At 37.3% G+C, this 24164-nt stretch overlaps 1 protein-coding gene across 1 annotated transcript; it reads right to left on the reverse strand.

The window, feature by feature from the left end:
• Positions 1-12542: 12542 nt before the first annotated feature.
• On the reverse strand, positions 12543-18250 carry LOC121437076 (chloride intracellular channel protein 2-like). The gene is made up of 4 exons (XM_041636927.1): positions 18162-18250; positions 13752-13858; positions 12951-13006; positions 12543-12698 (listed from the first exon to the last, which is right to left on the reverse strand). Exons 1-4 carry the CDS (start codon positions 18248-18250, stop codon positions 12543-12545), a joined length of 408 nt encoding a protein of 135 aa, XP_041492861.1.
• Between the last annotated feature and the right edge of the window lie 5914 nt (positions 18251-24164).

Consider the following 24164-nt stretch of genomic DNA (forward strand, 5'->3'; position numbering starts at 1 on the left):
CAGAAATAAGAACATGTACTGATGGAGGAAGGTCGGTCATTGGTTAATTAATAAAGAAACTGCTTGGCCTCATAGGTTAAAACATAGGTGGGTGGAGTAAACAGAACAGAATGCTGGGAAGAAGAGGAAGTGAGCTCAGACTCGATAGCTCCCCTCTCCCGGGCAGATGCGATGAAGCAAGCCGCCAGGTCAGACATGATGAATCTTTCCCGGTAAGTGCACCTAGCAGTGCTACACAGATTATTAGAAATGGGCTAAATTAATACATGAAAATTAGCCTAGAGGAGGCTAGATATAATGGGCCAGGCAGTGTTTAAAAGAATACAGTTTGTGTGTTGTTATTTCGGGGCATAAGCTAGCCAGGTGGCTGGGAGCTGGGTGGCAGAAAGCAGCCCACAGTTCTCTTTAACAATGTACAATATGCAAAATATAATTTTGAACAATCACCCTGATACCCAAACCACAGAAAGACAATACTAAGAAAGAGAATTATAGACCAATCTCACTCATGAACATTGATGCAAAACTACTAAATAAAATACTAGTAAATTGAATCCAAGAACATATCAGAACCATCATCCACCATGACCAAGTTGGCTTCATTCCACAGATACAGGGATGGTTCAACATACAAAAATCTGTTAACGTAATCCACCATATAAACAAGCTGAAAAATAAAAACCACATGATCATCTCATTAGACGCAGAAAAAGCATTTGACACAATACAGTATCCCTTCATGATAAAGGTCTTGGAGAGAGCAGGGATACAAGGAACATACTTAAACATAATTAAGGAAATATACAGCAAGCCAACAGCCAACATCAAACTAAATGGAAACTCCCAGCAATTCTACTGAAATCAGGAACAAGACTCTCTTCATATTTGTTCAATATAGTTCTTGAGGTCCTAGCTAGAGCAATAAGACACCAAAGGGAAATCAAGGGGATACAAATTGGAAAAGAAGAAGTCATACTCTCACTGTTTGCTGATGATATGATAGTTTACATAAATGATCCCAAAAATTCTACCAAGGAACCTCTACAACTCATAAACACTTTCAGCAATGTAGTAGGATACAAGATTAACTCAAAAAAAAATCAGTAGCCCTCTTGTACACAGGTGATAAAAGGGCTGGGGAAGAAATCAGAGAATCAGAACCCTTCAAAACAGCCACAAATAGCATAAAATATCTCGAAGTAACTCTAGCCAAACAAGTGGAAGACGTGTATGACAAGAACATTAAATCTTGGAAGAAAGAAATTGAAGAAGACACCAGAAACTGGAAAGACCTTCCATGCTCTTGGGTAGGCAGAATTAACAATGTAAAATGGCAATCTTACCAAAAGCAATCTACAGATTCAACACAATGCCTATCAAAATCCCAGCAAAATTCTTCAAAGACCTCAAGAAAATGGTACTTAACTTCATTTGGAAAAGCAAAAACCCAGGATAGCCAAAACAATAAAAGAACTTCTGGAGGCATCACAATCCCTGACTTCAAACTTGACTACAGAACTACAGTACTGAAAACAGCCTGGTATTGGCATAAGAACAGACAGGAGGAACGATGGAACTGAATAGAAGACCTGGATATCAATCCACACATCTTCAAACACCTGATCTTTTATAAAGAAGCAAAAAATATTGAACGGAAAAAAGAAAGCACATTTAACAAATGGTATAATGATATCCAGCATAACTGGATATCAACATGTAGAAAAATGAAAATAGACCCATATCTATCACCATGCACAAAATTCAAGTCCAAATGGGTCAAAGACCTCAACATTAAAGCCAGCCACACTGAACCTTATAGAAGAGAAAGTGGGAAGTACACTTGAACACATTTGTACAGGAGACCACTTCCTAAATAAAACCCCAGCAGCACAGACACTGAGAGAAACAATTAATAAATGGGACCTCCTGAAACTGAAAACTTCTGTAAAGCAAAGGACAGGGTCACCAAGACAAAATGACAGCCTACAGAATGGGAAAAGATCTTCACTAACCACATATCAGACAGAGGTCTGATTTCCAAAATATACAAAGAATTCAAGAAATTGGACACCAAAAGATCACATAATCCAATAAAAAAATGGAGTACAGACCTAAACAGAGTAATCTCAACAGAGGAATCTAAAATGGCTGAAAGACACTTAAGGAAATGTGGAACATCCTTAGTCATCAGAGAAATGCAAATCAAAACAATTCTGAGATTCCATCCTACACCTGTAAGAATGGCCAAGATCAAAAACACTGATGACTGGGCTTTGGTGGCACATGCCTTTAATCCCAGCATTCGGGAGGCAGAGGCAGGCGGATCTCTGTGAGTTCGAGACCAGCCTGGTCTACAGAGCTAGTTCCAGGACAGACTCCAAAACCACAGAGAAACCCTGTCTCGAAAAAACAAAACAAAACAAACAAAACAAAACAAAACAAAACAACAACAAAAAAAACCCACTGATGACAACTTATGCTGGAGAGTATGTGAAGAAAAGGGAACCCTTCTGCATTGCTGGTGGGAATGCAAGCTGGTACAATTCCTTTGAATGTCAGTGTGGCGATTTCTCAGAAAATTAGCAAACAACCTTCCTCAAGACCCAGTAATACCACTTTTGGGTATATATCCAAAGGATGCTCAATCATGCCACAAGGAGATGTGCTTCACTATGTTCCTAGTAGCTTTGTTTGTCATAGCCAGAACAACCTAAATGTTCCTCAATTGAAGAATGAATAAGAAAAATGTGGTACATTTATACAATGGAGTACTACACAGCAGAAAAAAAATAACAACAGCTTGAATTTTGCAGGAAAATGGATGGAGCTAGAAAACATTATTTTGAGTGAAGTAACCCAGATACAGAGAGACAATTATCATATGTATTCACTCATAGGTGTTTTTTAAACATAAAGCAAAGAAAGCCAGCCTACAAACCACAATCCCAGAGAATTTAGACAACAATGCTGACACTAAGAGAGACTTACATAGATCTAATCTACTTGGGAAGTAGAAAGTAGAAAAAGACAAGATCTCCTGAGTAAATTGGGAGCATGGGGACTTTGGGGGAGAATTGAAGGGGAGAGGCGAGAGGCAGGGAGGGGAGCAGAGAAAAATAGAGCTCAATAAATATTAATAAAAATGTATATAAAAAAGAAAAATATAATTTTGAGTTTGTATCAATATACAAATTATCTTAGGAATATAAAAATAATTTTACATATATACCAATATACAAGAATCTATACCAGTGTAAATTGTCTAAAGGTAATAGTTGCTAAAATAGCTCACAAGTAGATATACTAGATTAGTGTATCTAATTAGTGTACTTTATTATCCTATGGTATATATTACCTTTTTTTCTATAGCAAATGAGATTTCTGAGTTTGGTTATTATTATTTTGCCCCAATCTCAAAATCCCATGAGTTGTGGTGGATTACTTTTATGGATTTTGCATGTTGGAGCATGGCTGCATCTCTGAAATGAAACCAACTTTTTCCTCATGTTCTTGAATTCCAAGAATAGAATACCCATCCAAATAATACTAGAACAGATATTTACATCAAGAAACACTTCAAACATGATAATTCTAGATTCCTAGATCATAACACAAACAAAACAAACAACCAATACAATATGCCTCCTCTAGAAGTCAGCAATATTATTGCAATAGGCCTTGAGTAAAGCAATTTAAAATCAAAAGTCCAAGAAAAAACTTCAAAATAGCAATTATGAATATGTTCAAGGACTTTAAAGAAGATATGAATAAATGCTTCATTGAAGACCATTAAAACAATATCTAATAGTTGAGTAAAATAATGAAAATAAAAATTTTCCAGGATAAAAACAAATTTAAACAATACGTAGCCACAAATCCAGTCTTACAGAAAACTATAGAAGGAAAATCACTAACCAAGGAGTCCAACAATGCCCACAATAACTCAGTCATCTAGAGACCTTTCACCAGCGCAACTCAAAGAAGGGAAACACACAAACCCTACTACTAAAAGAGTGACCGGAGTTAACAACCACTGGTCATTAATATCACTTAATGTCAATGGGCTCAACTCACCTATAAAAAGGCACAGGCTAAGGGATTGGATACGAAAACAGGATCCAACATTCTGCTGTCTACAAGAAACACACCTCAACCACAAAGACAGGCACCTACTCAGAGTAAAGGGCTGGGAAAAGGCTTATCAAGCAAATGGACCTAAGAAACAAGCAGGTGTGGCCATACTAATTTCTAACAAAGTTGACTTCAAACTTAAATCAATCAGAAGAGATGGAGAGGGACATTTTATACTCATAACAGGAACAATTCATCAGGATGAAGTCTCAATCCTGAATATCTATGCCCCTAATATAAAAGCGCCCACGTATGTAAAAGAAACATTAATAAAACTCAAGGCAGCCATCAAACCACACACACTAATAGTAGGAGGCTTCAACACTCCTCTCTCACCAATGACCATATATATGGTCAATCAAACAGAAACCTAACAGAGAAATTAGAGAATTAATGGAGGTAATGAATCAATTTGATTTAACAGACATCTATAGATTATTCCACCCGAAGAGGAAAGAATATACCTTCTTCTCGGCAGCTCATGGAACCTTCTCGAAAATTGACCACATACTCGGTAACAAAGCTAACTTACACAGTTACAAAAAAATATTAGTAACCACCTGCGTCTTATCAGATCACCATGGATTAAAGTTAGAATTCAACAAAAATGCTACCCCCAGAAAGCCTACAAACTCATGGAAACTGAACAGTCAACTACTGAACCATACCTGGATTAAGGAAGAAATAAAGAAAGAAATTAAAGTCTTCCTGGAATTCAATGAAAATAAAGAAACAACATACTCAAACTTATGGGACACTATGAAAGCAGTCCTAAAAGGAAAGTTCATCGCACTAAGTGCCCACTTAAAGAAAACAGAGAAAGCACATATTGAAGACTTAACAGCCCACCTGAAAGCTCTAGAAAAAAAAGAAGCAGACTCACCTAGGAGGAGTAGAAGATTGGAAATAATCAAACTGAGGGCTGAAATCAACAAAATAGAAACACAGAAAACAATCCAAAGAATCAATGAAACAAAAGCTGGTTCCTGGAGAAAATCAACAAGATTGATAAACCCCTATCCAAACTAATCAAACGGCAGAGAGAGAATACGCAAATTAATAAGATCAGAAATGAAAAGGGGGACATAACCACAGACACAGAGGAAATTCAGAGAATCATCAGATCTTATTACAAAAGCCTGTATAACACAAAACTGGAAAATGTAAAAGAAATGGACACTTTTTTAGATAAATACCATATACCAAAGTTACACCAGGACCAGGTGAACAATCTAAACAGACCTGTTGGTCGCGAAGAATTAGAAGCTGTTATCAAAAACCTCCCTACCAAAAAAAGCCCAGGACCAGATGGTTTCAATGCAGAATTCTACCAGAACTTCCAAGAAGAGCTAATACCCATACTCCTTAATGTATTCCACAATATAGAAACAGAAGGGTCATTACCAAATTCCTTTTATGAAGCTACAGTTACTCTGATACCAAAACCACACAAAGACTCAACCAGGAAAGAGAATTACAGGCCTATATTACTCATGAATATCAACGCAAAAATTCTCAATAAAATACTGGCAAACCGAATCCAAGAACACATTAGAAATATTATCCATTATGATCAAGTAGGCTTCATCCTAGAGATGCAGGGCTGGTTCAACATACGCAAATCTATCAATGTAATCCAGCATATAAATAATCTGAAAGAAAATAACCATATGATCATCTCATTAGATGCTGAAAAAGCATTCGACAAAATTCAACATCCATTTATGTTAAAAGTCTTGGAGAGATTAGGGATACAAGGGTCATACCTAAATATAATAAAAGCTATATACAGCAAGCCGACAGCTAACATCAAATTAAACGGAGAGAAACTCAAAGCCATCCCGCTTAAATCAGGAACACGACAAGGATGTCCACTCTCTCCATACCTCTTCAATATAGTACTTGAAGTTCTAGCAATAGCAATAAGACAACATAATGGGATCAAGGGGATTCGAATTGGAAAGGAAGAAGTGAAACTTTCGTTATTTGCAGATGATATGATAGTGTACTTAAGTGACCCCCAAAACTCCACCAAAGAACTTTTACAGCTGATAAACAACTTTAGTAATGTGGGAGGATACAAGATCAACTCCAAAAAATCAGTCACCCTCTTATACACAAAGGATAGGGAAGCAGAAAGGGAAATCAGAGAAGCTTCACCATTCACGATAGCCACAAACAGCATTAAATATCTTGGGGTAAATCTAACCAAGGAAGTGAAAGATCTATTTGACAAGAACTTTAAGGCATTGAAGAAAGAAATTGAAGAGGATACCAAAAAATGGATGGATCTACCTTGCTCTTGGATTGGGAGGATCAACATAGTAAAAATGGCAATTCTACCTACGGCAATTTATAGATTCAATGCAATCCCCATCAAGATCCCATCAAAATTCTTCACAGATCTGGAGAGGACAATAATCAACTTTATATGGAAAAACAAAAAACCCAGGATAGCCAAAACAATCCTATACAATAAAGGATCTTCTGGAGGCATTACCATCCCTGACTTCAAACTCTATTACAGAGCTACAGTAATGAAAACAGTGTGGTACTGGCATAAAACAGAGAAGTCGACCAATGGAATCGTATAGAAGACCCAGATTTAACCCACAAACCTATGAACACCTCATTTTTGATAAAGGAGCTAAAAGTATACAATGGAAGAAAGATAGCATCTTCAACAAATGGTGCTGGCACAACTGGATGTCAACCTGTAGAAGAATGAAAATAGACCCACATCTTTCACCGTGCACAAAACTCAAGTCCAAATGGATTAAAGACCTCAATATCAGCCCGAACACACTGAAAAGGATAGAAGAGAAAGTGGGAAATACCCTACAACAGCTGGGCACAGGAGATCGCTTCCTATGTATAACCCCAGAAGCACAGACATTAAGAGCAACATTGAATAAATGGGACCTACTAAAACTGAGAAGCTTCTGCAAAGCAAAGGACACTGTCACTAAGACACAAAGGCAACCCACTGACTGGGAGAAGATCTTCACCAACCCCTCAACAGACAAAGGTCTGATCTCCAAAATATATAGAGAACTCAAGAAACTAGACTTTAAAATGCTAACTAACCCAATTAAAAAATGGGGCACTGATCTGAACAGAGAATTCTCAATAGAAGAAGTTCAAATGGCCAAAAGACACTTAAGGTCGTGCACAACTTCCTTAGCAATCAGGGAAATGCAAATCAAAACAACTTTGAGATATCATCTTACACCTGTCAGAATGGCTAAAGTCAAAAACACCAACGATAACCTTTGCTGGAGAGGCTGTGGAGGAAGGGGTACCCTCATCCATTGCTGGTGGGAATGCAAACTTGTGCAACCACTATGGAAGTCAGTGTTTCGGTTTCTTAGGAAATTCGGGATCAACCTACCCCTGGACCCAGCAATACCACTCTTGGGAATATACCCAAGAGATGCCCTATCATATGACAAAAGCATTTGTTCAACTATGTTCATAGCAGTATTATTTGTAATAGCCAGAACCTGGAAACAACCTAGATGCCCTTCAATGGAAGAATGGATGAAGAAAGTATGGAATATCTACACATTAGAGTACTACTCAGCGGTAAAAAACAAAGACTTCTCGAATTTTGCATGCAAATGGATGGAAATAGAAAACACTATCCTGAGTGAGGTATCCCAGACCCAAAAAGATGAATATGGGATGTACTCAGTCATAATTGGTTTCTAGCCATAAATAAGGGTCACGGAGTCTACAATAGGTGAATCTAAAGAAGCTAAGTAATTAGGGGAACCCAAGGAAAAGCATATAGTTATCCTCTTGGCTAAGGGAAGTAGACAAAATTGCCGGGGAGAAAATTGGGATCTATGGGTGGGGTGGGTTGGGGGTAAGGGGAGATGGGGAGAGAAAAGTTAGAAGGGAAGGAGGTCGGGCCTTGGGAAAGCAGGAGGATTGGGATAAAGGAAGGTTGGACAGGGGAGCACGGAACCACAATTCTTAGTTAAGGGAACCACTTTAGGGTTGGCAAGAGACCTGACCCTAGAGGGGCTCCCAGGTGCCCAAGCTGAGGTCCCCAGTTAGTTCCTTGGGCAGTTGAGAATAGGGAACCTGAAATGACCCTATCCTTGAGCAATACTGACGAATATCTTGCATATCATCATAGAACCTTCATCTGGTGATGGATGGAGATAGAGACAGAGACCCACACTGGAGCACTGGACTGAGCTCCCAAAGTCCCAATGAGGAGTAGAAGGAGGGAGAACATGAGCAAAGAAGTCGGGACCACGAGGGATGCACCCACCCACTGAGACAGTGGAGCTGATCTATTGAGAGCTCACCAAGACCAGCTGGACTGTGACTGAAAAAGCATGGGATAAAACTGGACTCTTTGAACATGGCGAACAATGAGGGCTGATGAGACGCAAAGGACAATGGCACGGGGGTTTGATCCTACGTAATGTGATGGCTTTGCGGGAGCCCAGCCAGTTTGGATGTTCACCTTCCTAGATATGGACGGAGGTGGGAGGTCCTAGGTCTTACCACAGGGCAGAAAACCCTGACTGCTCTTTGGACTAGAGAGGGAGGGGGCAAGGAGTGGGGGGAGGGGGAGAAGGGTGGGAGGAGGGGGCGTAGGTTGGGAGGAGGGGGAGGGAAATGGGAGGCTGGGAGGAGGTGGAAACTTGTTTTTTGTTTCTCCTTTTCTCAATAAAAAAAGAAAAAAAATAATGAAAATAATTCAAGATATGAAAACAGAACGTAACAAATAAAATCACTAAAGAAAAGTGAAACCAAAATAAAACTGGAAATTAAAAATTCAGGAATTCAAATAAAAAGCTTAGAAGTAAGGAAGAAAGAATAGTTCAATCAAATGAAATGTTAAATGCTCTTTTATTTTATTTATTTTTAAAATCCTTTTTTTTTTTTTTTTTTTTTGGTTTTTCGAGACAGGGTTTCTCTGTGGCTTTGCAGCCTGTCCTGGAACTAGCTCTTGTAGACCAGGCTGGTCTCGAACTCACAGAGATCCGCCTGCCTCTGCCTCCCTAGTGCTGGGATTAAAGGCGTGCAAGATATATTTATTTATTACGTACACAGTGTTCAGCCTCCATGTATGCCTGCAGGCCAGAAGAGGGCACCAGACCTCATTACAGACGGTTGTAAGACACCATGTGGTTGCTGGGAATTGAACTCAGGACCTCCGGAAGAGCAGTCAGTGCTCTTAAACATCTGAGCCACCTCTCCAGCCCTCTTAAATGCTCTTTTAAAATACACAGGTATAAAAGCTACAGGAAATGTGAAAAGGACAAACCTACAATAATAAGTATAGAGGAAGGAGAAGAAACTCAGGTTAAAGGCAAAGAAAATATAATAAAATCATAAAAGGAAAATTCTCCAATCTAAAAAAAGAGATGTCTCTCAAGGTGCAAGAGAACTACAGAACACCAAGTAGGCAGGAACAGAAAAGAACCTTCCCACAACACATAATTATCAAACACTAAGTATAAAGAACAAAGATAGGATATTAAAAGTGGCAAGGGGACAAGACCAAGTCACATACAAAGGCAAGGCACATTAGAATAACACCTTACTCAGAGACTTTGAGAGCCAAAAGGTTAAGGACAGATGTTCTGCAAACTCTGAAAGACCCCAGATGCCAGCCCAAGATACTATCCATAACAAAACTATCTTTCACAATCAACAGAGAAAAACATTTATCTTCTTATCCTTTTCAAATGTCTAGCCTATCTTCATATTAGTTCTCTTATAAGTAAATAACAGCATTTGAGAATTGTGTTTTTATATAATTCGCAGAGAACTGTACTTTTATATAATTCACAGAGTTGTTGTGGGGGATTAAATAGAAAAATAATCACATATTAATCATTCTTTAAATTGTTGCTGAATTGAGCCCTGCTAATATCATTTAAGAAGATAAGAGGCTGGGAAACTTCTAGGATTCACTTCAACTGACCCTGGCAGCCCCAAATAGCCTAATGGAAAAAGATAATAATTCTTTTGTCTATGAGTAGTTGGGCAACCACTTCCTTGTCATAAATCCCCATCTTGTTATATTCAGGATCTTACTTTATCACTAAGCTGTAAAAACAGCTTGAGCTTATAAATTTCAAGGCATAACAGCAACTTTGTTGAGAAAACTTTGTTGCCTTAAAATCATAAATCTTAAACAACTTTACTTTTTGAAATCATATTAATGAAAATGAAAATGTCAAATCTTTTCAGCGAAGCCACAACTCCACCAGATTACAAGTGCAATTTCTTAGATCTTAGATTTTTTTCCAGTGAAAAAAAATGTAGTGTGATATTTCATTTGTATTTTAATAAATAAAGCTTGACTGGAGATCAGAGAGTAAAACAGCCACATTGATCATCCAGAGACCGGGCAGTGGTGGCACACACCTTTAATCCTAGTCGTCACACTAGTTCACCACATAAGCCAGGTGATATTATGGTGCACGCCTTTAATACCAGTACTAGAAAGGAATATAAAACAGGAGGAGACAGGTCTCAGATGAGTCTCATTCTGAGGATTTGTGGAGGCAGGATTGACATTTTGGTCTGAGGTAGAGGTAAGAGCCAGTGGCTGGCTGCTTTGCTTTTCTGATCTTCAGGTTGAACTTCAGTATCTGTCTCTGGGTTTTCATTAATCATGCTACAAAGAAACATCATGATATTACTTTCACTGATTATCAAAGACCATTTATACCATTTTTATGCCTAGGCTTGATGTTGACTCTTGACTCACTGCCTCATTTTCCTTCAAACCTATTAAAACACTACATCCTTTAAATTTTATGTAAATTCCACTCTGTTCAAAGCATATAGTAACCATGTTTTTCTTTCTTGAAGTTTCCCCTTTGCTTGTTTCTCTTTGAAAGGAGCAAGTTAAGCTGTTGTTCCTAGTTTTGAATGATACACTGACATATGACATGCAAGGCATTTACTATTTTTTAATATATATGGTACTTTTTAAATTAAATAGAAAACTTTATGAACATCTTCCATCTACATTATAATTTGATGGATATCTCAAACATTTTTGTCAACTAAGCTTCTTCATTTTCTTTTTTATATGAATGAAAAATCCAATTGACTTTGCAGATTTGCTATGCTTTCCCTCATCTCTTTTTATAAAGTTAAGTTTTGTAAAATGAATATCTGCTCATTTAATAATACTAATATAAAACGGTCACAAAGGACATAGTCTCGTGTCTATCATTTGATTATATTTCTAGGTATTGAGTGCTATCATATGACTAATTGGTCTTGATCTCTTAATGATTTTTATTTAGTCATTTATAGGGTCTCACAATGTATCTCTGGCTATGTACTTGCAATGTAGACCAGGCTGGCCTTAAACTCACGGAAATCTGCCTATCTCTTTTTCCAAGGACTAGGATTAGAGGAAAGTGCTACTATCCTGACCTGTTTAATGATTTAAAAAAAATCATTGTTTTGGATTTTCCCTCTTCAAAGTGGTCATACTTTGATGTCAGCTATGTATTAATCAAAATATAAAATTAATATAGTAATTTAGATCGAATTGTTTCTAAGGAGTATTGAAGTTTGGCTCTATTTACATAATTTGGAACCTCAGACATTTTATTTTCATTTCTTTTTTGGGTTATATTGGCTATCATTAAAACTCAAAAATACTAGCCGGGCGGTGGGTGCACGCCTTTAATCCCAGTACTTGGGAGGCAGAGGCAGGCAGATCTCTGTGAGTTCGAGGCCAGCCTGGTCTACAAGAGCTAGTTCCAGGACAGGAACCAAAAACTAAGGAGAAACCCTGTCTCGAAAAATCCAAAATAAATTATACTTTTAAACTCTAATTTCCATTTTTTTTCATTTTCGGGACATAAACAATAATATTTTTCTTCTACTCTAATAATACATATTTTATGTATAGTTATGTTAGAATGCATAAGAACACCAGAACTTATTTTTTATATCTAGTTGTAACTTAATGCCTATTGATCAAGTTTTTTACCATTTTTCTATCCTTGTACTCTCCTAGCCTTTGGTAACTACTATATGTGCTTTTGTGACATCACTTTTTGTGAGTTTATAAATGGGTGATATTATACAGTTTTTGTCAATCTTTACTTCATCCACATACGTTTTATCTTCAGGAACTCAGTAAAAGAACAAAAGATGCTTTACATATTTTTAAGATTCAATCGTCTGTCATAGGAATAAATGAAGTAAAAAAATACGATTATCTGTAAAGTACAAAGAGGTCAGATTTTTAGGCTAGCTAGATAACAGAAAACTTAAGAGTTCTTTTCCATGACTGCATTAATTAGAGGAAATAGTATTTACATGCTATTATTTTCAATAATATTTCTAATAAGGTAACAAAGTGAAATTTAATAACAAAGAGAAGTTTTTCTCCTGAAAGAGTTGTCTTTTCTCTACTGTTTAGCCAGACTTGCATACATATTTTCAATTTCTTTGTCTTCAGGACAAGTGTGGGCACATTCTTCATGAGCATAGACATTGTGGAGATAGCGCCAGACTCCTGAGAATTCTGCTGGAATGTCAAAGTCATGATACTTCATGGCACCAACCTAGAAAAAAGTGGAAAAAGTTGCTAGTAAAATACATCATTTATATTCTCCTATGTAGAAATACACCTCAAAGACAAGGTACTACAAAATAAACTTTAAAAATAAGTATAAAGGATATTGGATTTATTATTTAATATTTTGTCTAAAATGTAGACAAAGTCATATGTTTCCCTTACTGGAAGGTTACTGTGCTGTATACTACCAACTCACAAACCCCTCACACTATATACAGCCATTCATACTCAAACTCACTTTCATAATGTTCAGTTTGGCTAACAAACTGCAGCCAGCCAGTGTTAATGTAACAACTATATATGTTCTTAATAAGCTTTCATGGTGTGCACACTGCTTGAACTAGTTCTTTTCCACTAATGCAATGATGAGACAGTCAGCTCAAATTGTGAGTGAAATATCTTGGACTTAAGGTCCAAGAGAGAAGAGCATGTTTATGTGACTCAGAGGAAAGCAAACCTATTCAAGAATATTTATTGGAGATGTTAGATCCTTCAGTTTAAAGAACTTCAAAGGCATAGTTCTTCAATTAGTTCACAGCTAGCCAACAAAGCTCTATTTGAACTGTGTTGGTAATTGATATATTGAATCTTGGATTCTAAATGTAATAAAACTCAATGCAAAAGCATTTCAGAGGACAGAACAGAAAATGAAAGGGAAGTAGGCTGTTCCCTGAAATGGATTATATATTTGTGAAAATTTTATTTTACTTGAGTAACAATGGGAGAATGAGCAAATAACTGAGAAAAGTGGAGACTTGTGATTTAGCCTGGCCTGGATGTCAGTAAATAGTCTAGGCTACATTTGAACTGATGATTATCATGTGTCAGCCTCCAGAGTACCAGTCCAAGGATAGAAGATATACCCAATGTGTCCTGTTTTGTCAACACTTTTTAAACTGTAAATGCTAAAATGATTAACAGAAGAGGATCTCAGAAGCATGAAAATACCTCATCTGTGTATTTAGAGTGCCATTTTCATCTGTCTGGTAGAGATGTAATAAAGAAGAATAATCAGCAATCAAAAAAAAAGAATTCTTACTTTTATTTGCTTCCTTTTGCATGTTTTTAATGTATGCAGAAAACTTGGCAAAGAGATTACAGCCCATATCAAAAGATTCCTTGTTCTTGGAACTCAGGTGAGGATACCTTCAAAAGAAACACAGGTCACTATGAGTCCCATACTGTATCACAGGGCCATGGTGTCCTAGACTTTATAAAGAATAGAACTTTTCTAAATTTCCAAATTGTGCCAAAAATTGAAGGTATTCAAAATCTCTCAATAGAAATGTGTTCTATTCAAACTGAGAATATTTTAGTTTCTAAAATTTAGTGGAAATTATGGCCTGGGATTTTAACCTTATATGCTCTTAACAACAATGCTTTAGAGTCTTGCTTATGTTCCTATTTGCAAGGAACAAAGCAATACATTTTCATAAAGTAGTCAGGAAAACAAGCAGGTAAAATGTCTTTTTTCGTAGATTCAAGTACATAAAAGCACGATCATTTCATTAGATGCAGAAAAGATTTTTGACAGAAATCCAGCAACCCTTCATTGTTAAAGTCCTAGAGAGACTAGAGATACAAGGGACATAACATAATAAAGGCAATTTACAGCAAATCCATAACCAACAATCAACATCATGCTAAATAGAGAAAAGCTCGAGTATTTTCCACTAAAATCAGAAACAAGACAAGGATGTCCACTCTCTCCATACCTGTTCAGTGCTTGACGTCTTAGATAGAGCAATAAGACAAGAGGGATACAAATAGGAAAGGAAGACATCAAAATATCCTTATTCTCACATGATATTATTCTCTTCATAAAGAACCTAAAGTCTGGTCTACCCACTGAGACAGTGTGCCTGATCTAATGTGAGCTCACCAAATCCAGCTGGACCGGGATTGAACGAGCATGTGATCAGACCAGACTCTCTGAATGTGTGAGAAGCCATCGATAATGGCACTGGGACTTGTTTCTACTGCATGTGTTGGCATTTTGGGACCCTAGTCTATTTAGATGCACACCTTCCTAGGCCTGGATGGAGGGGGGAGGGCCTTGGACTCCCCACAGGCAGGGTACCCTGCCCTCTCTTAAGGAGGGAGAGGGAGGAAAGAGGGGGAGTGGTTGAGCAGGAGGGGGATGGGAGGAGGGGAAGAAGTGTAAATTTTTGAATGAAAAAAAAAAAGAACCTAAAGTCTTCATCCAGCTGATAAATTCATTCAGCAAAGTAGCAGAATACAAAACTAGCACACAAAAAAAATCAGTAGTCTTCCTATATACAAGTAACAAACACACTGACAAAGCAATCAAGGCAACATGCTTTAGGGTGTCTCTCGGTGCTACCATGTCCTGCAATAGAAGCCAATGGGAAATTCGAACAGCCTAATCCATGCAGGATGACAAAGGGCACAGACACTTCAGGAATGAAGGTATGAGGTACTCCTCCAGGAAAAGAATCAAGACCTGCTGAGTTGCTTTGCTTCCTGAGGGTGGGGGAAATACAGAATGGGGTAGTAGAGGAAGGTAGTTCTAAATACCAACTAAAACCATGCCACCAATTGCAGAAATAGTGATTGGAATTTATATGAGTGTTTCTATCATATTTTGTTAAGGATATGCTTATACATATATTTGTGTTTTCCCTCAATTTCTTTATCATGTAATGTAACATCAATTAAGAGAATATCAGTGATTATCATATTTAAATTTTGAGATACCAAAAGAATGTTCCTCCAGGGACAATGCCACTTATTCTAAAACTTATAATGTGTTTGTGACTGTACTTGGGTTAGCTCTATGATGTTAGGTGGTTATTGTTTTCATTTGAAAATTAAGCATGATATAAGAAGATATGATTATGTGTTAGGTTGACAAGGGGTGGACTTGTGATAGCTATTCTTGGTGTCATTTTGACTACATCTTGAATTAATCACAACCCAAGAATCTCAGTGCATCTGTATATAGCACAACTAATAGAAACCTCGAGATACATATTAGGGTTCAAGATGAAAGGTCAGAGAAGCAAAGCAGCCAAGTCTCTAGAGAGCTCTTACTTCTATGAAATCTTCAGGCTAAAAAGAGAGTGAATTCCTGTCCCCTCCTGCCTTCTACTTGTTTCTAGTATGGGGATTAAAGGTCTGCACCACTACCACCTGGCCTCTATGGCTAACTAGTGTGACTGCTGGGATTAAAGGTGTGTGCCACCACTGCCTGGCCTGTATGGCTGACCAGTGTGGCTAGCTTTGCAATCTGATCTTCAGGCATGCTTTATTTATTAAAACATTAATAAAAATATCACTATACCTGTGAGGGATTTTTCTCAATTAAATCACTTGAAGTGGGAATACCCACCTTTAATCCAGATCCTTGAGGTGAGAAGATCCACTTTTAGTCTGGGCCACACCTTCTGCTGGCCGTTTATATAAAAGACACAGATGAAGGAAGATCTTGTTCTTTTCCTGCTTGCCTTCACCTTCACTGGCAAGTTCATTCCTTCACTGGCACAAAAGCCTACTTCTTCAGAATTCTGGCATATACTGAAAATTAGCCGAGACGTACAGCATCATGGACTAAAAGCTACTGAATTATTGGACTTTCCTTTGGTATAAAGTCATTGTCAGACTAGATGGACTTTAGCCTGTAAGCCACTCTAACAAATCCCATATATAATCATTCTGTTAGCTCTGTTCCTCTAGAAAACCCTGACTAACATACCCCTGAATAATCTATTGCTTTGTCTCTGTTAGCTCTTTCCTCTTATCTAAGGAGTACATTCATGTCTCATGTCCTGTTAAACCTAAAATCATCCTCCTTTCCTCGTCCAACATCATCTCCTAAAGTACCGTTGGGTCTTGTTCCATTCTATGCTCAATTTCTTCACAGAGGAACCCTCTCTCTTCTTGCTCTGCTTATCCTCCTAAAATGATTCTATCCTTTTGCATAGCACCAGCAATTGTGATTCTTTGGTCATCTATTTCCAAGATGTTCACAGGATCTCCAGTTTTATGCACATATACCAATCAAAGAGCATGGTGTTCCTCCATGAACCAGCCAGCCTTCCTTCTGCCCCTCTTCAATTCTGGATAATGCTGTCACAACTTATGTCTGCCACTATGCCTTTGCGCTAACATCATTGACTCTAATCCTCTGAAATTATAAGCCCAATTATACATTTTCTTTAATAAGTTGCATAGGTCATGCCATTTTGTCACAATGCTAGAAAACTAATTAATATGGGGGACAGTTCATATAGAGAGGGAGGGGGGGAGGGATAAAAAACAAAGGATATTTGGAAAAGCCATAGGGGAAACCTGTTATATTTATATGTAACCCGACCAGCAGGTCCAGTTATTCCAGGGTCTGAAGGGGCACTACCTGAAAGAACATGGGTGAGAAAGGGAAAGAAGACCAAGCAGGCAAAACAGAATTCTGTTCTCAATTTGTCAAAGTCTTCCTTTATTGAAGCAAGCTTTAGTCTTAAATACTCCTCAGTGAGGAACTCGGGCAGGGGGGACTGGGGAAGGGGGTAGGGGGAAGGGGAAAGGGATTCAGCAGCATGGCATGGCAGCTAAGCGGGGTAGTTGCAAGGTCAGTGGCTAGAACACCTGCTGTTAGTGATAAGCAGCAAGCAATGAAGACACTCTGTGGTGCTTTCCAGAGCTTGAGTCTCCAAGGTTAGCACGTAATGTTTTGGTTAACTTTAAGCTTTCTGTCTCAAAGTTTCTACTTCAAGGCCCTGTGAGTTGTGAGAAAGAAGCCTGAATTGGCTCCTGGCATTTACAATGCAAGATTATTTAGAAATAGTTATTCCATGGTAGTGTAATGCTCTACCCAGGAGTGATGGACTATCTAACAAAAATGGCTTTGTCAGGTAGACCATACCTCTCTTCAACTTGTTGGTCACAGGAGTCCAAGATACTCTGCTAAGTAAGATAACTAGCATTTATGAATTATACAGTGTTAATACTCTTGTTTCCCATTCCGTGTGTTCTTTATTTCAAGTTCACATAAAATGTGTTTTTAGGTTTTAAAACCTGCTATGAATTTAAAAATCATTTGGAACATTATATCTATTATGTATTTGAAGTTGAAGGAAGTGATTTATGTACATTTCTTATTGTATGCCCAGATTCCCAAAGCACTTTTGAGTAAGCAAGAATCCACAATCTGGTACTGGTAAGTTGGCTCAGTGGGTACAGGTACTTACAACCAAATTTGAGGACTTGAGTTTGATCCTTGGGACCCAATTAATGGAAGAAAATATCCGACACCCACAAGTTTTGCTATAGTCTCCACACATGTGCTACGGCATTCACGTGTGTGTGTGCACACATGCACACACACATCATATAACCAATCAATAAATGTAATTTTTAAAGATAAAAAATTAATCTGGAATAAATAGACCAAAAATTCTTAAGTATAATAATATCCTATAAAACACTGTACCTTGGGGGAGCCAGTATCTGCTCTAGAAACTCCTCAATTTTAATGAATTCTGTTTTTTCCCTTTTTATTGATTTTATTGAGCTATACATCTTTCTATACTCCCCTCCTTTCCTCTCCCCTCCAATTCAACCTTCTCCCATGGTGCCCATGCTACCAATTTACTCAGGGGATCTTGTATTTTTCTATTTCCCAGGTAGATTAGATCCATATATGTCTCTCTTAGGGTCTTCATTGTTGTCTAGGTTCTCTGTGATTGTGATTTGTAGGCTGTTTTTTTTTTTGCTTTATGTCTAATAACCATTTATGAGTGAGTAGATATATTTGTCTTTTTGGGTCTGACTTACCTCACTCAAACTGATGTTTTCTAGATTCAACCATTTGCCTGCAAAATTCAAGATGTCATTAACTTTTTCTGCTGTATAGTACTCCATTGTGTAAATGTACCACATTTTCCTTATCCATTCTTCGGTTGAGGGGCATTTAGGTTGTTTCCAGGTTTGTCTATGACAAACAAAGCTGCTATGAATATAGTTGAGCACATGCCCTTGTGGTATTATTGAACATACTTGGGGTATATACCCAAAAGTGGTATTTCTGGGTCTTGAGGAAGGTTGTTTGCTAATTTTCTAAGAAATCACCACACTGACAACCAAATGAGCTGTACTAGCTTGCATTCCCACCAGCAATGCAAGATTGTTCCCATAGCCCCACAACCTCTCCAGCATAAGTTGTCATCAGTGTTTTTGATCTTGGCCATTCTTATAGGTGTAAAATAGAATCTCAGAATTGTTTTGATTTGCATTTCTCTGATGGCTAAGGCTGTTGATCATTTCTTTAGGTGTCTTTTGGCCATTTTAGATTCCTCTGTTGAGAATTCTCTGTTTAGGTCTGTACTCCATTTTTTTTTATTGGATTATGTGATCTTTTGGTGACCAGTATCTTGAGCTCTTTGAATGTTTTGGAGATCAGACCTCTGTCTGATGTATGGTTAGTTAAGATCTTTTCCCATTGTGTAGGCTGCCATTTTGTCTTGTTGACCATGTCCTTTGCTTTACAGAAGCTTTTAAGTTTCAGGAGGTCCCATTTATTAATTTTTTCTCTCATTATATTTAGGAAGTGGTCTCCTGTGCCAATGTGTTCAAGTGTACTTCCCACTTTCTCTCCTATAAGGTTCAGTGTGGCTGGCTTTATGTTGAGGTCTTTGATCCATTTGAACTTGAGTTTTGTGCATGGTGATAGATATGGATCCATTTTTTATTCTTCTACATGTTGATATCCAGTTATGCCAACACCATTAGTTAAATATGCTTTCTTTTTTCCATTTGATATTTTTTTGCTTCTTTGTCAAAACTCAGGTGTTTGTAGGTGTGTTCATTAATATCTGTGTCTTTGATTCATTCCCATCATCCTCCTGTCTGTTCTTATGCAAATACCAGGCTTTTTTCAGTACTGTAGTTCTGTGGTAGAGTTTAAAGTTAGGAATTGTGATGCCTCTAGAAGTTCCTTTGTTGTACAGTATTGTTTTGGCTGTCCTGGGTTTTTTGCTTTTCCAAATGAAGTTGAGTACCATTCTTTAGAGGTCTTTGAAGAATTTTGCTGGGATATTGATAGGCATTGCATTGAATCAACAAATTGCTTTTGGTAAGATTGCCATTTTTACCATGTGATGGAGGAAATGATGATCTGTTTAGGTGTTACTCTCATTGGTTAATAAAGAAACTGTCTTGGCTTTTTGATAGGGCAGGATTTAGATAGGCAGAGTAGACCAAACATAATGCTGGGAAGAAGGGAGGTGAGTCAGATGCGATGGAGCCAGCTGCCAGGTCAGACATGCTGAATCTTTCCCAGTAAGACATCACCTTGTGGTGCTACACAGATTATTAGAAATGGGTTAAGCAAGATATGAGAGTTAGCCTAGAAAAGGCTAGATATAATGGGCCAGGCGGTGTTAAAAGAATACAGTTTCCATGTAATTATTTCAGGTGTAAAGCTAGCTGTGTGGGAGCCCGGGGGGGGGGGCGAAAAGCAGGCCTGCTCAACTCATCACTACAACCATGTTAATTCTACCTACCCAAGAATTTGGGAGATCTTTCCACTTTCTGGTGTCTTCAATTTCTTTCTTCAAAGATTTACAGTTCTTGTCATACAGGTCTTCCACTTGTTTGGTTAGAGTTACTCTGAGATATTTTATATTTGTGGTTATTGTGAAGGGTGATGTTTCTCTGAATTCTTTCTTAGCCCATTTATCATCTGTGTACAGGAGGGTTACAGATTTTTTTTTGAATTAATTTTGTATTCTACTACATTATTGAAAGTGTTTATGAGTTGTAGAAGTTCCTTGGTAGAAATTTTTGGGTTTCTTATGTAAACTATCATATCATGAACAAATAGAGTTTGACTACTTCTTTTCTGATTTGTATCCCCTTGATCTCCATTTGTTGTTTTATTGCTCTTGTTAGAACCTCAAGAATTATATTGAATAGATATGATTGGGTAACCTTGTCTTGTTCCCGATTTCAGTGTAATTGATGTGAATTTCTCTCCATTTAGTTTGATGTTGGCTGTTGGCTTGCTGTCTATTGCCTTTATTATGTTTAGGTATGTTCCATGTATCCCTGATCTCAACAAGACCTTTTTCATGAAGGGATGTCATATTTAGTTGAAGGCTTTTTCACCATCTAATGAGATGATCATGTGATTTTTTTCTTTCAGTTTATGTATATGGTGGATTACATTGACAGATTTTCTTTTTTTAATTTTTTTTATTGAGAAAAGGAGAAAAAAACATAAACAAAAAACAAGTTTCCACCTCCTCCCAGCCTCCCATTTCCCTCCCCCTCTTCCCACCCTTCTCCCCCTCCACCCACCCTTCTCCCCCTCCTCCCACCCTTCTCCCCCTCCCCCGACTCCTCTCCCCCTCCCTCTCCAGTCCACAGAGCAGTCCGGGTTCCCTGCCCTGTGGTAAGTCCTAGGTCCTCCCCCCTCTGTCCATGTCTAGGAAGGTGAACATCCAAACTGGCTAGACTCCCACAAAGCCAGCACATTAAGTAGGATCAAAACCACGTGCCATTGTCCTTGGCGTCTCATCAGCCCTCATTGTTCGCCATGTTCAGAGAGTCCGGTTTTAACCCATGCTTTTTCGGTCACAGTCCAGCTGGCCTTGGTGCGCTCCCAGTAGATCAGCTCCACTGTCTCAGTGGGTGGGTGCACCCTTCATGGTCCCGGACAGATTTTCATATGTTGAATCATCCCTTAATCTCTGTGCTGGAGCCTACTTGATCATGCTGGATGATTTTTTTGATGTATTATTGGATTAGATTTGCCAGTAGTTAATTGAATATTTTTGCATCAATGTTCATGAGTGAGATTGGTCTGTAATTCTCTCTCTTAGTTATGCCTTTGTGTGATTTGGGTATCAGGGTAATTGTAGCCTCATAAAAAAGTTTGGCAATGTTTCTTCTGTTTCTATTATGTGGAATAATTTGAGGAGTATTGGTATTAGTTCTTCTTTGAAAATTTTTTAGAACTCTATGTTGAAGCCATCTGGTCCTGGGCTTTATTATTTTTTTGTTTGGAGACTTGATGACTGTTTCTATTCCTTTATCAATTATAGGTCTATTTAAATTGTTTATCTGGTCTTGATTTAATTTTGGTAAGTGATATTTATCTATAAAATTGTCCATTTTCTTTAAATTTTCCAATTTTATGGAGTACAGGTTTTTGATATATGACTTTATGATTCTCTAGATATGTATGTTTTTATACCCCCTTTTCACTTCTGATTTTTTAAATTTGGATATTCTTTCTCTACTTTTTGGTTAGTTTGGATAAAGGTTTGTCTATTTTTTGATTTTCTTGAAGAACCAACTCGTTGTCTCATTGATTTTTGGTAATGTTTTCTTTGTTTCTATTTTTTTATTTCTGCTCTCAATTTATTTCTTGCCACCTAGTTCTTTTGGGTGAGTTTCCTTCTTTTTGTTCTAAAGTTTTCAAATGTTCTGTTAACTCACTAGTGTGGGATTTTTCCAGCTTCTTCATGTAGGCATTTAGTGCTATGAACATTCCTCTTAACACTACTTTCATTGTATCCCATAAATTTTGGTATGTTGTGTGGTCATTTTCATTGAATTTTAAAAAGTCTTTAATTTCTCCCTTTATTTTTTTCTTGACCTTTTGATGCTTCAAGTGAGCATTGTTTAATTTCCATGTGTTTGTGAGATTTCTGGAATTAGTGTTGCTGTTGAAATCTAGTTTTACGCCAAGGTGATCAAATAAGATACATGGGGTTATTCCAATTTTTTGAATATGTTGAAGTTTGCTTTGTTAATTAGTATGTAGTCAATTTTGAGAAGCTTCCATGAGGTGATGAGAAGAAAGTATATTTTTTTATGTTTGGATGGAATGTTCTATAGATGTCTGTTATGTCCATTTGAGTCATGACATCTGTTAGTTCTCTTATTTCTCTGTTAAGTTTCTGTCTGACAGATCTGTCCAGTGGTGAGAGTAGAGCATTGCAGTCCTCCACTCTTAGTGTGTGGGGTTTAATGTGTTATTTAAGCTTTAGAAGTATTTCTTTTATATATGAAGTTGCCCTTGTATTTGGGGCATAGATGTCCAGTATTGAGATTTCCTCTTGATGGATTTTTCCTGTGACTAATAAGAAAAGTCCTTCTTTGTCTCTTTTGATTGATTTTAGTTTGAGATCTACTTTGTTAGATATTAGGATAGCTACACCAGCTTGTTTCTTAGGCCCATTGGATTAGAAAATTTTCCCCAACCCTTTACTCTGAGGTGATGTCTGTCTTTGAGGTTGAGGTGTGTTTCTTGTATGCAGCAGAATGATGTATTCTGTTATTGTATCCAATCTGTTAACCTGTGTCTTTTTATAAGTGAGTTGAGTCCATTTATATTAAAGGATATTAGTGATTAATGATTGCTTGATCCTGTAATTTTAGTTTTCATTGGTGATGATATTATTGTGTGTGCTTTCCTTCCTTTGGTATTTGTTGATGTGAGAACATCTATTGTCTGTATTTTTTTGGATGTAGCTAACTTCCTTGGGTTGGAGTTTTCCTTCTAGTACTTTGTGTAGGGCTGGGTTTTTGGCTATGTCTTAATTAAATGTGGTTCTGTCATGGAATATGTTTTGTCCTTCTACGCTGATTGAAAGTTTTTCTTGGTATAGTAGTCTGGTCTGGCATCCATGGTCACTTAATATATGCATAATGCTTGACCAGGACCTTCTGGCTTTCATTGTTTCCATTGAGAAGTCAGGTGTAATTCTGATTGGTCTGCCCTTATATGTTACTTGACCTTTTTCCTTTGCTGCTCTTAATATTGTTTCTTTATTCTGTATGTTTAATGTTTTGTTTATTATGTGGTTTGGGGACTTCTTTTTTGGTGTTCTGTAAGCTTCTTGTATCTTCATAGGCATATCTTTCTTTAGGTAGGTAAAGTTTTCTTCTATGAATTTTGTTGAATATATTTTGTGTGCTTTTGAATTGAACTTTTTCTCCTTTTTCTATCCCTGTTATTCTTACACTTGGTCTTTTCATATTTGGTGTTCCATATTTCCTGGCTATTTTGTTTTAAGCTTTTGTTAGATTTAATGTTTTCTTTTACTAATGAGTCTGTTCTCTCTATTGTATCGTCATCATTTTAGATTCTCTCTTCCATCTCTTGTATTCTGCTATTTATGCTTGCATTTGTGATTCCTGATCTTTTTCTCATAATTTCTTTTTCTCCAATTCCCTCAGTTTGTGTTTTCTTTATTGTCTCTATTTTGGTTTTCAAGTCTTGAATTATTTTTTTCATCTGTTTGATTGCTTTTTCTTGGTTCTCTTTAAGGGATTTGTTGACTTCTTCCAATTTTTTGTTTGTCTTTTCCTCCATTTCGTTGAGGGATATTTTTATTTCCTTTTAAAGGGCCTCAAATATTCTCCTAAAGTTATTTTTTAGGTAATTTTCTTATGCTTCAGTTCTATTTGAGTGTTCAAGTTGTGC

This window comes from Microtus oregoni, unplaced genomic scaffold (assembly GCF_018167655.1).
Source record: "Microtus oregoni isolate MIOR12 unplaced genomic scaffold, Mior012 000050F_ref0000143, whole genome shotgun sequence".
Lineage (NCBI taxonomy): Eukaryota > Metazoa > Chordata > Mammalia > Rodentia > Cricetidae > Microtus > Microtus oregoni.

Excerpts from the sequence above, each read along its gene's own strand:
- LOC121437076 (XM_041636927.1), bottom strand. The coding sequence starts at position 18,250 with ATGTATAGCTCAATAAAATCAATAAAAAGGGAAAAAACAGAATTCATT. Across the intron at positions 13,859-18,161 it reads CAGATACTGGCTCCCCCAAG|GTATCCTCACCTGAGTTCCA; the intron begins GTACAGTGTTTT and ends TTTCTTTTGAAG. Across the intron at positions 12,699-12,950 it reads CCAAACTGAACATTATGAAA|GTTGGTGCCATGAAGTATCA; the intron begins GTGAGTTTGAGT and ends ACTTTTTTCTAG.